The sequence below is a fragment of the Siphateles boraxobius genome, unplaced genomic scaffold (genome assembly GCF_051911475.1).
Source record: "Siphateles boraxobius isolate OS27281-9 unplaced genomic scaffold, OSU_SipBor_1 9, whole genome shotgun sequence".
Lineage (NCBI taxonomy): Eukaryota > Metazoa > Chordata > Actinopteri > Cypriniformes > Leuciscidae > Siphateles > Siphateles boraxobius.
Window position 1 is genome coordinate 14,605,896 of NW_027509219.1, and position 17,728 is coordinate 14,623,623.

At 38.1% G+C, this 17,728-nt stretch overlaps 1 protein-coding gene and 1 long non-coding RNA gene across 2 annotated transcripts; one reads left to right on the forward strand and one right to left on the reverse strand.

Moving 5' to 3' along the window:
* Window positions 1-1,667: 1,667 nt before the first annotated feature.
* LOC143732374 (uncharacterized) lies at window positions 1,668-2,085 on the reverse strand. The gene is made up of 2 exons (XR_013201099.1): window positions 1,839-2,085; window positions 1,668-1,800 (listed from the first exon to the last, which is right to left on the reverse strand). It is a non-coding gene; the product is annotated as an uncharacterized LOC143732374 (long non-coding RNA).
* Window positions 2,086-3,006: 921 nt separating this feature from the next.
* Window positions 3,007-7,221, forward strand: LOC143732969 (uncharacterized). Its single transcript, XM_077224457.1, has 5 exons — window positions 3,007-3,043; window positions 5,515-5,630; window positions 5,881-5,928; window positions 6,191-6,262; window positions 6,422-7,221. Exons 2-5 carry the CDS (start codon window positions 5,552-5,554, stop codon window positions 6,577-6,579), a joined length of 357 nt encoding a protein of 118 aa, XP_077080572.1. The 5' UTR covers window positions 3,007-3,043; window positions 5,515-5,551; the 3' UTR covers window positions 6,580-7,221.
* The last annotated feature ends 10,507 nt before the right edge of the window (window positions 7,222-17,728 follow it).

A 17,728-nucleotide genomic window follows, 5' to 3' on the forward strand; every position in this document is an offset into this window, starting at 1 on the left:
TTATCCCTGGCACAGCCTAGGCCAGCTACAGAGGCGGCCCTGGTAAGGGCCAGCCTGCAAGCATAGATCTATCTGAGGGCTCGGAGGAGCCACAGCCTTACTAAAGAATATAGTCTGTATTATTCCATACAAAGGGCTGCAGAATCGCTCAGCCTAATGAAAACCCAAACAGAGCTCAAGGGGCGACATACTCAGGAAGAAGTCAAACGGACCTGTGGGCCGGACATAAGATCTATCTGAAGCTCTAGCGTCAGTCAACACTCTAAGTAAAACAATTTAAAGAGAGAGACCAACCACTCTACCCTGAGGTGGCTAGCAGCCCGAAGGCTAACACAGTTACCGTTCTGGCCACCTAACGGGGAACTTCAGGGCCCTGATAATCCAATAAAGTTCTCTTACCTTATTACCTTGACATGACCCCATGACTCTATACAGGGAACGAGGTCTGTAGAGAGATACATTTCGGAATTTTTATTCACAAAAATTTACTCTTGAAAAGACCAGACAGCTCACCTGCGGCGTGCGGAGTGAAGACTCGCCAGATAGTTCTTTATGAACCTGGGGTCCCCCACTTTACATGCCTGAAAGAGGCGTTTCTACTAACCAAGCCTAGGCGGGCCATTGGAACATCGTTCTTATCATAGGCCCAGCGCCAGGCCTGATGTAATGAACGTCTGGGGAGTCAGAAGAGAGGAGAGGGCTGGATTCTCTTTTTAATGAAGCCCTCCGGGGAGATTATCCATCAGCGACGCTGTATGCGCTTGTGCTGGATAACCTCCCTCAGATCCCTCTTCTAGCGGGAGTCACGCCTTTCCTGCGCCCTGTTCCTCCACAGAGGGGGCGCACGAGAGGCGACACTGGCTCTCTGGCCCTGTCTACGGTCCTCAGATCGTGAAGGGCCAGGCCCTCCCGCCTGCCTGGGCGTGGAACCGGATCTCAGCGGTATGTAGGTTTTTTCCTAAAAGCAGCTGAGCGTGCCTTCGCCTCCCTGAACTTCCCAAGCCCCGCCTCCACGGCGGGGCCAAAGAGTTCAGAGGGCGAAACCGACGAATCGAGGAGAAAGGCCTTCTCTTTCTCCTCAACGTCGGCCAGGTTTAACCAAAGCTGTCTCTCCGTGGCCACCATCGCCGCCATCGACCGACTGATCGTGGCAGCAGTTTGTTTGGTGGCCCGGAGCGCAAGAGCCGTGGTTCGGCGCGGCTCAGTAACTGCCTTAGGGGACAACCCTGCCCCCTGGTCGAGATCCTGCAGCAGGTCGGCCCGGTATGCCTGCAGCACCGCCATGGTGTGCAGGGAAGCACCAGCCTGAACTGCTGCCGTGTATGCTCTGCCATTCAAACGCGCTGTTGTCTTTAGCGGTTTGGATGGCAGAGTTGGAGCTCTCAGTGTCGACGCCTGCCCAGACACGAGATAGTTTGCAAACGACTCGTCAAATGGGCGGCATCGACACATACCCATGCTCTGCGATCCCATCAACATCAGCGAAATTAACCCGCTGATGTCAGTGAATACGGGCAGAGCATGGGCTCTTCCATGCCCTCTCGATCTCCGTGTGAAGATCAGGAAGGAATGGAAGGCTCACCTGAGCTGGTGGTGTATGGCCGGGGAGAAACCGATCGCCGAGCCTACCGCGAGCGGTCTCTCCTCTAGCGCGTCGCCATGGCAGCTACAGCCTGTTGGCGGCGCGCTCCACAACATCCACCAGACCTGCATACACGGGGCAGGGTGGCTGAGAGGGTTCAGGATCTACCTGATTATAAACCTCCTCAGCCATCTCCTGCTCGTCCTGAAGAGCAGCAACTGCAGGAAACCGTCGGTGAAAAATCCTCGTCATCGACCTGCAGTTCGCCCTCGTCAGCCGTCGAATCATCTGAGAGGTTTACAGCACTCTCAAGATGATCGACGAGCTCTATCTGGAAGCCCATGATGCAAGTCGCCGCTCTGCCTCGGCACGAGCGGGACCATGAGAACCAGACGTTGAACCCCCTTCACTCGAGAAGAGGGCCAGACGAGAGCGAGCGTTTTAAGAGAAAAACGCTCACAGTTCACACAGAGGATTCCCTCGAGAATCTCCCGTGCGCGCTCTTCTCCCAGGCAAGAAAAGCACACTCGTGTGCTGTACATTTAATTTTCTTACCGTTTCATTGAATAGCGTTTTCAAACAGACAGTCCCTGAAGACGATGAGATGATTTGTCATGTTTGCAAGGCGCCCTTTTATACTTCCAGGTCGCACGTTAATCATTCACGCTAATGATTCACGGGCTGTCGCCGGTCAATATGATTGACGTGATTTGATAGTGATTTCAGACACCTGTCACGCCTGAGGCGTTCCCCCATAGCGTCGTTGACGTATTGTTGAGTTCCCTTCGAAAGGGAACTACTGGAGAGTAAGTCAAAACATGAACAAGTTCACATTTCATTTCATTCCTCAATTATTTTTATGAATATATGAATTATCTGAGCACCTTTGAATGTGTCTCCCTTCACACACAGTGAGGCAGGAGAAAACCTCAGACGCCTGTAACTCTGTCTGCAAGTTCAGGATATGGTTCATTTGAATCAAGAGTCCAAAGGACAGCTTCGTTTTCCGCTTCTAATGTTGAGCAGCCCTTTGAGGATGAGAATGAAGCTTCAACTCAGAATAAGACCAGTGAGGTGTACAGAGAAAACTCTGATTATGACCATGAATACACAGACCAGGGCCTTATAATCAATTATTAGAATTACACTATCCCTTCCACCTTAACCCACTTTTAAACCTAACCATATCATCAATAGCTGTAAAAGTGTTTTGCAATACAACACAAATGAAATAACATTGTACCTAATAAACATTTTTTATATAACTTTGTAGTTAAAACACCTAATAATATTCTTATTTAGATATTTTTGTTTTCATGTTCATGTGTTCATGTGTGTCATGCATATTTATTCCTGCTAAACCAGTAGGCCTACTTTGTCACATGAGAAGGAAGTTTGTTTTTTTCTGTTTGCATTTCCTTCTACTCAGAAGAGTGATGGGAACTTTACCATTAATGTCGGGTAAGATATTTTATATTGACAAATACAAAATGTCATATGTAAAATACATATTTTGCAAAATATTAGCATTGGTATCATTCCATCTGTGAGTACCTGTTTATAGTAATAGCTATAGTATTTATGTCTGCGTTAACACTGTTGAATGTTAAATGAAAATGTAATGAGAACATCTAAGGGATTTAATGTAATTGCACTACAAATTCACTGTGCTGGTAGTTAACAGTTGCTGTAGTACATTAATGAAAGAAACAGACTTCAAAGAGCTAAAGAGTTTGTTGTATGAAATGAATCCTCAGTTTTGAGTTATGACAGTATGTGTCATGTTAGGTGCATTTTGGTAGTTACAGTAAGTAGTAACGGGTTTGACTGCCGTTCCACTGCACTTTCACAGGTATAAGGTTGCAAAAACACGGGTTACAGGTTGCCTGGAACGCGGCATCATTTCTTAAGCCGGTTCATGTGTAGTGATTTAATCCTGCATAGCAACATTTAAAGTTTTCATTTCAGCGGTTCTTAGTATTATATGCCTATTGCATTTTAAAGAACTATAACACTTTATAATGTGTGTTACAATTAATATTGCGATCAATCTTTTTATGTACAGTCATACTGTACAGAATTTTCTCATGGTCTTACTCTGTATCTTTTGATATGAAAAAATAATATATATTATAAATATATCACCATGAAACAGTTAGATGTTTGGAAAGAGTTGTAATATTTACTAATCATGTTAAATGAGATATTTCATACAATATTTACATAGTCAAAGCATAACAGATCACAGTTGACAATTATTTGATTTATATTCTATATTATAGATTAATGATCTGGAGAGGTTGAATAAGTTGATGTCAATCATCCAGGGCTGCATTTCCCAAAAACCATCATAAGTAGGGATGCACCGATAACACTTTCCAGAACGAGCCCGGTGTTGATACTTTCATTTTTGGTACCCGCCGATACCAATACCTGTATTTTCATTTTATTTATCATTTTTAAATATATTAGAGAAAAACAATAGGATTAAAAATGTGCGCTCAGCAATCAAGAGCAGCAGAAGTGTGTGCGCTCTTTTATACCGTCAGTTAACATTAGTAATATGTGCCTCGGTTTACATTCTTTGCTAGTGGATTGTATGACTATTGGTGCCAATTATGATTTGCTTAGGCTTACCTTGTCCTGGAAAACACAGCCCAGGTCAATCTGGTGTGTTGTGGAAGATGTATTTACACAAGCCAGAAGAGGGGACAGTAGATTTGTGTTAGCACATTATTATATATTTGCATAAATAATTTAGAAACACAGAATGAAATTCAAAATGCGTAGTAATCAACTTAGAAAATAGCAAATCAGATTTAAGAGAATACTATGCACTTTATCTATATTTCGATTATATATATACAGGTGCTGGTCATATAATTAGAACATCATCAAAAAGTTGATTTATTTCAAGAATTCAACTTAACAGGTGAAACTAATATATTATATAGACTCATTTCATGCAAAGTGAGATATTTCAAGCCTTTATTTGTTATAATTTTGATGATTATGGCTTACAGCTTATGAAACCCACAAAATCAAAATCCCAGAAAATTTGAATATTACATTAAATCACACAGAAATTACACAGGAATACCATGGTCATTGAACCAGGTTTTGGTTCTTTTGGCAGTGTGGGCAGGTGCAAATCCTGATGGAAAATGAGGGAAGCATGAAGTGCTCTGAAAATGTCCTGGTAGACGGCTGTGTTGACTCTGGATTCAATAAAGCACAGTGGACCAAATTCCTCTTTTCTGATGAGAGCAAATTTTGCATTTCATTTGGAAACCAAGGTCCCAGAGTCTGGAGGAAGAACGGAGAGGCACACAATCCAAGATGCTTGAAGTCCAGTGTGAAGTTTCCACAGTCTGTGTTGGTTTGGGGAGCCATGTCATCGGCTGGAGTTGGTCCACTGTATTGTTCGCTCAACGCAGCCGTCTACCAGGACATTTTCAAAGCACTTCATGCTTCCTTCAGTAGACAAGCTTTATGGAGATGTTTCCTTCATTTTCCAGCAGGATTTGCACCTGCCTACACTGCCAAAAGAACCAAACCCTGGTTCAATGACCATGGTATTCCTGTCTAATTACTGTATGATTTCATGTAATATTCAAATTTTCTGGGATTTTGATTTGTCGGTTTCATAAGCTGTAAGCCATAATCATCAAAATTATAACAAATAAAGGCTTGAAATATTTCACTTTGCATGTAATGAGTCTATGTATTAGTTTCACCTGTTAAGTTGAATTCTTGAAATAAATTAACTTTTTGATGATATTCCAATTATATGACCAGCACCTGTATATATATATATATATATATATATATACTTTCATGCACTACTTGGATGAGAAATCAGTGATAAGCTCAAAATTTCCAAAAAGTCAAATTTATTTGTATCTTTTACAATACACATTGTTTCAAAACAGAAATAATCAAAGGAGCTGGATCACAGAGCTGGAGAATATGGACATGATGGCAGAGAACACTGATGATAATGTGCCACAAAACAATACCAGACAGAGCATGGACGATCCTCCTGACTGTGAGTATACATGAAAGTTCATAACACTTATTCTCTTTCACCTGTACAGTGTCTCTTTTTTCAGTGCAAATAAGAGAAGCCAGTATCTTTAACACATTAATAAAAGCCAATAGACAGTATAAATAGTTCACATGTTTCTGAACAAACCTTTTACTTGTGTAGCGGACATTATACAGCCAGTGCAGAAGTTTATAAAGGAGTGAAATATTCTCTTTCATCGGTCCGTGTCTCTTCTTCTTCTTCTCTATAGTCCATCTTGGTGAAACATCAGTGGAAATAACAGATGCCAGTATGTCAGGTGACTTTAAGATTTTACATCCTGCATGTTCAAGAACTGGATCTGGCGTGTATGACATTGCAAATGGCATTAAGTAATTAACAGTAATTATTCTCAAAGTGTTGTTCTATGTGTTCTATGTGGTGAGTGAATGTGTAGTCCTTCATCTGAGTTACTCAATGAATATGTTGAAAGGCATATTTTTGAAACATCATTGACACAAGTTATAAATACTTTCACAATTTGCATTCAGTGAAATTTTTGTAATCAACAATTTTCACAGAGAACATAAGTGAAAACCAAAAACAGAAGACATTCAGTGCAAGATGGGATGCGGGCATTTCTGATTGTGTGTGTGAGTATTCAACTGACAATGAAAAAACATCACTTAAGTAAACTGAGTATAAAGTGTATAGGCTGCCACAACATCCACAAGGTTTCATGCATTATATGTATTACTCATAGTTAATAATGAAGACAAAAATGCTAATCTGAATGCGTTTTTCCTTCACAGTTATTAGAAATGACTCTATCAGCTCTAACCAATCATGTGACTCAGGATATGCTTCAAGAAAATGCACAGGCACTTCAGATTTCTTTGAAAAGGATGAAGAAAAATGTCAACTTCAAACAAGACCAGCAGCACAGACAAAATCCACCCCTAAAATGTGATGGCCACTCCAGATGCCAGCTTCACTATAACATGGAATGTTTTGTGTTTCATTGGGAATCATTCGGACAGATCCCTCACACTGAATCATGTAGAACGGTTACTCAGTCAGTAAACAACAAGATACTTTACAGTGATCAGATTTCTGAAATGAAAACATTTTATTTAGTCAGAACATTTTTAATGATGATGTCAGTCAATATAATGATCATCAATGTTATTAAAGTTGTAAAGGGTTGTCAGTACACCACCTATGTAGAGCATATAAACTGTATGTCATGAAAATTATTTATGTTATGTGATATTCATCCATTAGGCCTAACTTATTTGTGAATAGGAATATATTGCTATAAATAAAGTCATGCTCATGAAAATTATTTGCTCTGTGTTATGTGCTTTTAGTTAGCAACTTATACAGTCAACTGAAATGAAACATTGCAAGAGTGCATTGTGGATCATGCTGGATGTCACAGACAAACACCCTAATGTTGTAAAAAAATAATAATAATAAAGACCTTCTTTATACCTGCAATGTTAGAATGAGCACAAGAGTGAATTTAAAAGTAGGCCTACCTGTTGTAACTTCCTAGTTGTGATGTAATTCTGTACGTTTTGTCCACTGATTAAAACTGTCCAAGCAATTATCCAAGCTTGAAGGTTTAATAAAAAAATGTGCTTGTGTTTTATACAGTACCTCATAAAAGATAATTTTCTGTGTAAAAGTAATTATCTTGACTATATTATTTAATATATAAACACTACTGTTAAAGGGATAGTTCACTTTGAAATTAATTTTTGGTATGTTTTAGCTTACCTCAAGGGCATCCAAGATGTAGGTGTCTTTGTTTCCGCAGTAGTTTAAATTTTGATATTTTTACGTCAAACCGTTCTTGTCTGTCAGTCATATAATGCAGGTCAATGGTCACCACCTCAAAGAGCGCCCGCAAGGGGGTAATCCATCAGCCGGAAACTGAAGCCTCGCGGGAGCCGCAATTGTAGCAGAACTTCACCTGCTGTTAGCATTCCATTGACTCCCATTCATTTTGGGGTCACTTTGACGGCGAATAACTTTACATCTGAGGCATCCAAATACTTAATTTGTCCATTATTTATTTCCAAAGAAACACGACAATATATAAAAGACTCCATTACTTTGTATATTACGTTATGTCCCCGTAGAAGCCGTTTTTGTAAAAAATAAGCTGATGATTCCATCATAACCACGCGACTTTATGTCGCACAATAGAGACATTACCGTATAGACAGGAGGAGAAGCTCGCAGGCAACCTTTTACTGTCTATGAGGTAATCGGGGGGACATAAAGGCATGAAGTCAAGGAAGAATAAAATCCACGGGACAAAATAAATATCAACAACGTTTTTGAGGAATTAGGTGATTCAGATTTGTCTTGGCACAGCTACTAGAAGATTTACAACTGTCAGACTGTCGTCAAGCTCAGTTTGAGGCCGCGCAGTCGCTCAGCCATCAGACAGGAAGTGCAATAATCGGGCTTCAGTCTTCTCCGATGAAATCAATGGGGTCACTGTGTCCATTTCTTTTACTGTCTATGAGCGCCAGCGCCCTCAGATCACTTGGACGTGGCTGTGGTTACAAGAGGTAAAAACGATTGATCGGACATTCCAGATCGGTTAGCACATTCTACTGCAGAACAACCCATTATGTCGGTGTGAAATAATTAATTATAGAAATTTAGATATTAAATTTATAGCTCCAATCTCCTCAGTCCTCCAAAGATCCCGAAAAAAAAGTCTGTTGGTGCTTCAGTGACTACTTTTCTCAGAGAACCTGTCAATCACAGCCACAGCGCCGTTTTTATAGCATCAAATAACTAACTAAAAACAAACTTATTTTAAAAACAAACACTTGAAATTACATCAGCGTGATTAAAAACAGTAAATGACAGAAACTATCTTTGGAAAAAAAATATGTGAAGTGCAATTTAATTGTTTAGTTATTCTCACCAACTGTTGTTTAGTTGTTCTGGTCGAATAACATGGGGAGGCGGGGTTTATGACCTATACTAGGATCAGTCAGCGGGGGGCGATCGAGACGCTTTGGCTTCACTTTTCAGGGCTTGTTCGGCACGCTTGGGTGTTACCAAAGTCCTTTTAGGCAAGTCATGCCACTCTGCCCCCATCTTGGCAACGCCTCCAAAAAGCTATTTCGGACTAACAAGACCAGGCTCCTATCTAAATGAATGGGCAGAGAGTCAGAACTGCACTTTCACTGGTCACCGGGACATAAAAACTGCATGTATAGAAACAGCAGTAAAATATGATAAAAATCGCTGAAAAAGTTTGATGACTTTGCCCCAAAATAAGGTTTAAAATGCCTTTCCCCCATATGTTATACTTTTACTACGCATGTGCAAGGGTTCTCTCCCTTTCTGATGTGTGCTTGCTACACGGCTTGAAGCACAGTATGTGCGCGCTCTTGCTCGCTCGCTCTAGATTCCGGGAGATTTGAACTAATTTGCGGGCATCAGGGAGCCACTATCAATATGCGGCTAACACTTGGGATGTCTGATATTTACACAATATCAGTAATCAAGTAATCATGTAATGTGTATCAGAAACTTATCATAATTTATTAGAAATCTTATATCATAACGAGTGTACTTCGATCAGGGTAAATTGTAGTCAACATCATGAAAATATTATAATTGACGCATTACTTACATTACTCACATTGCCTCTTACCTCAAGGAGAAAACTTTTTCTGTTAATATTACAAATTACTTTTCCTTAATTTGAAAATTACTTTTCCCATTACATACACTGCATATCAAATCTGCCGCCTCTTCAAACAGTAACGTATTTTCCCCTGTCGCAAACCTCAACTATATGCGCATGCGTCAGTGGAACCAGACGATAGGCTTAAATGTTTCCCGCCTTGACTGATAAAAGCAGATGATTGGCTTTCCAGCGGGAGGGGCGGGACATGTGCATACAACCGCCATCTTTGGTTTTACGGGTATTCCCTATATAGTATTGAGGATTGAGTAAGTGGAGTGTTATTACCTACCGGTCCATGAACTACATCCAGTTTTGTAAGGTGACCTTGCTTTTCTCAAAAACCGATCCCGCCCTGCATGTCTTTTTCACTTTCTTACTATGTGTTCGCTTTTTACATTCCCTGAAATCACCATAAACATAATTTAGATTAGAAATTCAATATCGTAAAATATACAATAAGCATGATAAATTGTAGTTATAATTTTTAAAAAAATATGTATAAATATTGTTACAATTGGTATCCATCTCCTGTTTGTGTCTTCTGGAATTTCCTCTTTTTTTTTTACACAGTCTGCATTTCATCCTTGACTTCATGAGTCTATGTTTTTGTAGCCATTCAATTAATCGTCTGGTCCCTCTTCTGCTGGTTTGCTCACAAAGTGAAACAACTTTCGTTCCAAGTGCCATTATTTTGCTGTTCAAAAATCTGCAACCAAGCAAAACTATACAGAAAGGGGATATGAAATAAAGGGGGGAGGGAGACCTACAATATCCGGTTCAGTAGGCGCCTTTTTGTCCTTATTTGGAAAAGTTACGTAATACCATTAAGCCACTTAATATCTGAAAAAGCAATGCCCTCATTGGACAATTGAGTTTTTCGTGATAGTATTATAATAACTTAACATTTAGAAGCTTTATTTTTCTACTTTTGAAATTTCAGGGAAAGTGCATATGATCCCAGGACGATTACAAAATTATCTAAATCTTAAAGCATATACCTAAAAGGGATTTGGATGCATTTGCCCATTTCGGATCAGTATTTGCGAACCGGTTGAAAAGATCCGGAAAGAAGCGTTTCATTTAAGAGCCATTTAGCGGACCAAAATGGCATGTACACAGCTTAAAAGCAAGACAGAATAAAAAACAAAAACGTAATTAAAATGTTGGTAGATGTTAAAAGAACTGGGATAAAGCCAGCCATTAATATCATTACACGAGTGAACTCGACGAGTCACACCAAATGATTGAATTCATTAGCCGAGATGGGAGTTGTACGCAAATAGGATTGGTGAACCGTATGACATACAGTTCTAGCTCGGAAGAAAGCATGTCGATGGAGAAGAAAAATCCGCGGAAAAGGGCTCGACCTCAACGTCTGATCGACGAGAATAACGAAGAAGCAGGTAATTGTATATTTCATTATATGTTTTCTTAAAGTTGTACAGTATATTAGTATGTAACGTTGCGTCTTAATCAGACATATCATATGCCTGTGTTGTGCCGAATTCTGTGGCCCACCAAAGTGACCGCAGTAATTGAACTGTATTGAGCTAATCCTAATCCTAAACTTACCATCACTACATTACATTGTATATGGTCACATAATTAGGTAGGTCACAGAATTCGGCATAACACCGGTATTCTGTAATGCGATATCGCTGTAATGAACAAGCGGTTTTGTTAACGTGATTTGTGGCCACTTCAAAATACCGCAAATAAGTATAGTACATCATTATCAGAATTATTTAGTGTTTTAGAACGCACTTAACTTATTTTACGTATGCCATTTGGCACCAAATGGCATACCGTTAAATAAGTTAAGTGCGTTCTAAAACACTAAATAATTCTGATAATGATTGCCCATGACCAGCATGGGCCGAATGAAATTCTAATTTACTCCCTGACAGGAAATGGCTATAGACCGGTTACCCTGGTAACCACTACAGCACTGGGCAACTTTCTGTTTGATTATCGGTTTAATGAGTACAATGAAAACTGTGGGAACTATTACTTAGATTACATGCATTAGATTATCAAATTCTACATTTTAAAACTTGTTTTCGCAGGGTGAAAACAATAAATGCTCTTTTTAGGGCAGTGGAACACTTAGAGCTCTGTAACTTTTTAATTATAAATTATTATATCACAACATCAAGGCGAATTTTATTTTTTATGAAATTTAGATTTCATATGACATGCTATATTTAATCTAATAATAAATCCAATCAACTTTGGCTGTTCTCTTAACATAAATAAAATGTTTGTGTTTTGTTTCAGCAGAAGCATCAACACCACCAATACCACCTGCACCAACCCTGCAGGTGTCCTTAATGAAAATTAAGGAAGAAAACATATTTTTGCTATCAAAAATCAAAGTACTTGAGGACAAATGCAGAGATCGAGAGAGCGAGAGGGATTTCCTGCGCAGCAGTCTGACAAATGGTAAAATGCTCTCTGTCTAATAAAAAGCAAGTACTGTACATTTTTTAATATGCACTCATTTAAACATAAAAATAAAGTATAAGTCAATCTTTATAACGAATAAAGAGCATACAAATTTGCTTAAAATTCTGAGGACTCACTTGACATTTCAATCACGTCACATTATGGAGAGGGTACACTCGTGGTTTTGGACCCTTTCGTTAACGAGTTAAATGAATCATCATGGCTAACTGAGACTGGACCCTTTTTCATCTCCACAGTTAACAACATCGCAAGTCTAGTTAGGTTTTTCATATTTTCATTTTAAAACATTTAATACGCATTTATAACTATATATTTTGTAATATTACCTTGTTAGTAAATGACAAAAAACAAAACAACGCTGCTGTGAGGGTGTTTCTAATACAACGGCTGTGACAGAAAAAGTGACATCTTTCTCTTTTTTATGAACATAATCATCTGTGTTTTCCCTCTTTTGGAAAGCTGTAGAAACTCTATCATAGATTTTTTTATTTTGCTATAGAAGTTTACCCAACTGTGATGACTTCCGCTTCTGAGAACCCCGTAAATGTGAAAGGCTGCAAATGCATTCAATATACAATGACAGATTTAAGCCCTATTTGGACGAGACTATTTAATCATGGAAAGGGGGGTAAAGCAATTATTACCAGAGGTTCTCAGTGATTTTAGTCCCGTGCAATCTCAGTTATAACTACGGACAATGTCAGTAAAGATTACGGCGACTTTTACCTTCTTTAAAAAGGTCCGGGAAAATCACCTCAGGTAATACTAATCCCGTGCAAATAGTTTTACTGAGATTTCTTATCCCATGCAAATTGGCCATTAAAGAGATAGTTCACCCAAAAATTAAAATTAGCAATTACTGTCCCTCATGTTGATCCAATCCCGTAAGACCTTCGTTCATCTTCGGAACACAAATTACGATATTTTTGATTAAATCTGAGAGCTGTCTCACTCCTCCATAGGCTTCTATTGTAATTGAAACATGACGGCCCAGGCAATTAGAAAAGACAATGTTTGTAATAGTCCAAGTGACTAAAGTAGCTCAACCATAAGTTTATCAAGTGAAGAAAATACTTTTTGTGCGCAAAAATAACAATGAAGAAAATGAATAGTTAAATACAGTCATTATTTTTGTTGTTTTTTTGTGCACAAAATGTATTCTCATCACTGATAAACTTGTGGTTGAGCTACATCGCTGTGGGAACGCCTCTGCGTGATTGCTTTGTGAAGCACATGTGGAACCAGTAGCGATGATGCAGCGGTTCTTCAGGGAACTAAGGTTACATGCATAACTGAGACTTTTTTTTCTTCTGTATTTCTTGTCAGCATTGTCAACAAAGGATGAGATGCAAGGAGCTTCCTCCAAAATGAAAAATATGATTGTTAACCCTGACTCTTCTGATGAAGTAGACAACCTGAATGAAAAAATGGGAAAAGAAGGGCGTTACGTCCATAAGGAACGCTTGTGTGTGTGTTGGGGTTGTTTTTCCGCTCTATCTGTCTCTCACTTTCACTTTTCTTAGGATGTTGCTGATTGGCTATCGTGCTTGTTAGTTAAGACAATGAGTGGCCGCGCCTTGGAAGGCGGGATCGGCATTAGCGTGATGAGTGACACCTGGTGAAGTGGATACTTAAAGACCATGCTGCTGCAGGCTGGGAGAGAGAACCTTGTCTTGTCTTGTCCTGTGAGAACTTTGCCTTGCCTTGTCTTGAGAGAACCTTGTTTTGAGAGAACCTTGTACGTTGTTCACATGTATGCTCATTGATCTTTGTTTTGGCTGCGTCCAAAACCTTCTCCTTTGTGAGCGTGGCGGTCTACAGAGAAGAAGGGGTTAAGTAAGTTTGTCACGTGACATACATGGTGCACACATAGTGCAATCTGTCTGTATTAAAACACTAGTTAGGGAATTGTGCCACCCGCTGTATTTATGTATTTATGTAGTTTATGTTCTGTTATATCTTTATTCATTATCATATTTATTAAAACTTATTCACTTTATTCAGTGGTCTCTCGTGTTTTCTCACTTCATTCAGTGTTATAGTGTGACGTGTCTGAGATGGTTATGTGTTCCCCTCCTAAAAGCCCTAGATGGGTATGAGTCATAGGAGGGTCGTAACAAAGGGCAAGAAAGGAAAAGAAAAAAAAGTCAAACAAAGTTGACTCTTCATCCTCTTCCAATGAATTTGGTGTAACTCCAATGAATCAGTGTCTTATTCCACCTCTGATTCATCTGTTTCGTCTTCACCCCACAAATCAAGGAAACATAAGAAAAAATCAAAGAAAGCTGGACAAAAAGTGCAAAAAAGCAGAAAAGGTAGGTTCTTATTGTCATAATGGCGTAATAACTATGCCATCATGAAGGTTATACTTATAATGGTGTCCTAAAGTTCTGGGAAAACGTTTTAAATACTAGCGTAAAATGTTGTCTAGTAAGTGCATTATCAAAAACAAAGTCATAAATAGTTTTTACTTCTCAATGAACATCATAGAAAGCTAAATGAATATTTGGTGTAACTAGCTTTGTTCATGTAAAAACAGACTCAATAATGATTGGATCAGAACCCACTGGGGGTCGTTACATCTGTGGCAGTGCCTATGTGCTCTATGTGAATGATATTGATATTTAAATTGATATTGAAAAAAATGACAAACCTTTGTGTGACATGTAATGTGCCTTGGATTTTCCTGATTATTAAGAGTTCTTTCTGCTCTCAAATAGCATTCAGTATTGTGTAATTACATATTTAAAATACATTTCTTGAATTTCAAAATTGATTTGTGAATAAGTTCAAGCACACTATTTGGGACACTATTTTACTAACCCTAGTAATAATAATAATGATACATAATAATAATACTTGGTAGTAAAGAAAAAGACCAACCTGATTATTGTAATGGCTAATTGTGTGACTGTTCATTAGTAGTTACTTCATATTTATTTTTGTTGAACCTTAATTAGTAGATACTTAATAGTAGTTCTTAAGGAGGCATGACTGAATTCAGTAGTTATTGATTAGTTAATTGTTACTTAACCCAATAAAAAAATGATATTACTTACCGATTAGTTAACACGTCTTCCTTAGTTAATAGTAGGGACTGAAGTGTTCATAAATAATTACCTATTAGTTCTGCAATAATTCCGTATTAATTATGCATTAAGTAAGATACAGTATTCTAAAGTGTTACCGGCCCGTAAACAACAGCTTCTGTTCTTAAAGTTGGAACTGCTCCATCTTTCAGACAAGCCGTTGTGCGAATCCTGCACTGAGCTTGCGAAGATTGTGGAAGCTTTCCTCCGTAAAATGTGCAGCACAGAGAGCGAGATTTGGGTAATAATTAACCATTGATACCTAACTCCCGTGACCCATGAAAGGCTGAACAAAGTGGACCTGCAATCCGGATGAAAATAACAGCGTTTCGACGGCATTGTGGCAACAGCAGCCTCCTATACCACAACAACTCTTCTCCAACGCAATATAAAATGGCCTCGACCCCTTATTTAGAATTCTCGGAGGAGGGGTTTAGTGGGGTTGTGTCGTGTAGTCCCTACCGGCCGTTTGCTGTAGTCCTTAGAAATTGATTTCTTTAAAAGCAAATATCTTCCTTTGCTTTGAACTTTGAGCGCTGTAATTTTGCAGATGTTGTTTATGCTCAAACAGCAACATACACACTAGCTAAAGTCAGAAAAGTGAAATCGTGTTTGACCACCCCTTCAAATACCCCTGGCTGTAGGCTATAGTCTCAATTTAGTTTTGACTAGTCAAAATTCAAATTCCAGATATCTTAATTTGAATTTTGACTCGTAATTGGAATTAAGATATCTACAATGTTATTTTGACTAGTCATAGTGCAATTATAGTTGCAGATATCTCTAAATAGTATTCTGACTAGTCAAATTATAATTGTTTTTTTTCTGCAACGCGGGGGGAACTTTTGACTATCCCAATTTTTTTTAAAAAATCAACCTCTATGAATTTCAATTTTAACCATCACAGTCTGTATATAAAAATGTACACGAAATAGAATGTATTCGTTAAGATTTTAATTTGGAACTTGTTTATTTTTTATGTTTTTCTGGTCATCTTCTTAAAAAGTGTCCTTACCGCAACGTTACAATAACGTTAATTTTATACATTTTTCTTTAGTAATTTCTATAAAAAAATTAATATATTTAAATAGCTTTTTCAAATTTGATGCAGTTTTGTAAATACTGATATAAAAAAAATATATATATATATACAAAATAGGGAATTTCATGTTTTTTTCTATGCCATGTAAAAAATTTAAAGTAACCTTAGATGTCAATTGTTTCCATACACACAAAAGATAACAGATTTAACTTTTTATGACAGATGTTGCAATTTCAATGTGTTAATCATCTCAGCTTTAGTGTAAAAATATTTTTTTGCAAATGAAAATGTGAAAAAAAAAATGAAAATAGAGCAGTGCTGCGGTAATGACATCTTGTGTCGGTAAGGACACAATGTTAAACTGCCACGAAATCAAAAACAAGGCTACTGTAGAGAACAACAGTATATACTAATATATACTTCAGTACTAATAATATACTGAATATTTGTAATTTAATATACAGTAAACCTTGAATTTGTCTCGAACGCAACACCTAAATTTGCTGCGGTAAAGAAATGTTGCGGAAATGAAATTTTTGCTAATATTTTAGCTAATTGGCAGCTAGCAAGGCCTAGCACATTAGTTTTGACTCTTAGCATCTTAATATACATGAATTCAATAGTAATATACATTTATTTTTCAAATGTAGTTCAAAATACACAATTATTAAACTGAATGGTAAGGACACACAATAAATACCAGAGCAGAAAAGATGATGCAGTTTACCTTATTTTTTTGGGTATCTTGTGAGTGAGGTAGTGTGGTGGCCCAGTCTGTCAGTAATGTGCTCAAGTGATAATTTCTGTTTCCATAGAAACTAAACTTGTTTGTGTTCGATAAAATTTTATAATAAAAGTTTTTTTTCATTGTTGCAGTAAGGACTCAAAAGTGTGGGACAGGCACATTTAGTTAAAAAAATCATAAAAATTATCAGTAAATAATACAAAGAAATTTAAGATGCTGTAAATGAATCTGTTTATTAAACAATTCCATTTGAAATAATGTCAAATTGTAATTAAATTAGTTTATTTTATGTATCTCAACATTGAGACCACAGGTGTGGGACATTAACAAAAATGGTGTTTTGAGCTATACAGGTGCTTGTCATATAATTAGAATATCATCAAAAGGTTGATTTATTTCAGTAATTCCATTCAAAAAGTGAAACTTGTATATTATATTCATTCATTACACACAGACTGATATATTTCAAATGTTTATTTAATTTAATTGTGATGATTAAAACTGACAACTAATGAAAATCCCAAATTCAGTATCTCCGAAAATTTTAATATTACTTAAGACCAATACAAAAAAAGGATTTTATAAATGTTGGCCAACTGAAAAGTATGAACATGAAAAGTATGAGCATGTACAGCAATCAATTCTTAGTTGGGGCTGCGTTTGCCTGAATTACTGCAGCAATGCGGCGTGGCATGGAGTCGATCAGTCTGTGGCACTGCACAGGTGTTATGAGAGCCCAGGTTGCTCTGATAGTGGCTCTTCTGCATTGTTGGGTCTGGTGTATCGCATCTTCCTCTTCACAATACCCCATAGATTTTCTATAGGGTTAATGTCAGGTGAGTTTGCTGACCAATTAAGAACAGGGATACCATGGTCCTTAAACCAAGTACTGGTAGCAGGTGCTGGTGTGCAGGCGCCAAGTCCTGTTGGTAAATGAAATCTGCATCTCCATAATGTTGGTCAGCAGCAGGAAGCATGAAGTCCTCTAAAACTTCCTGGTAGACGACTGTGTTGACCTTGGACCTCAGAAAACAAAGTGGACCAACACCAGCA

Excerpts from the sequence above, each read along its gene's own strand:
- LOC143732969 (XM_077224457.1), top strand. The coding sequence starts at position 5,552 with ATGGACATGATGGCAGAGAACACTGATGATAATGTGCCACAAAACAAT. Across the intron at positions 5,631-5,880 it reads CATGGACGATCCTCCTGACT|TCCATCTTGGTGAAACATCA; the intron begins GTGAGTATACAT and ends TCTTCTCTATAG. Across the intron at positions 5,929-6,190 it reads AACAGATGCCAGTATGTCAG|AGAACATAAGTGAAAACCAA; the intron begins GTGACTTTAAGA and ends CAATTTTCACAG.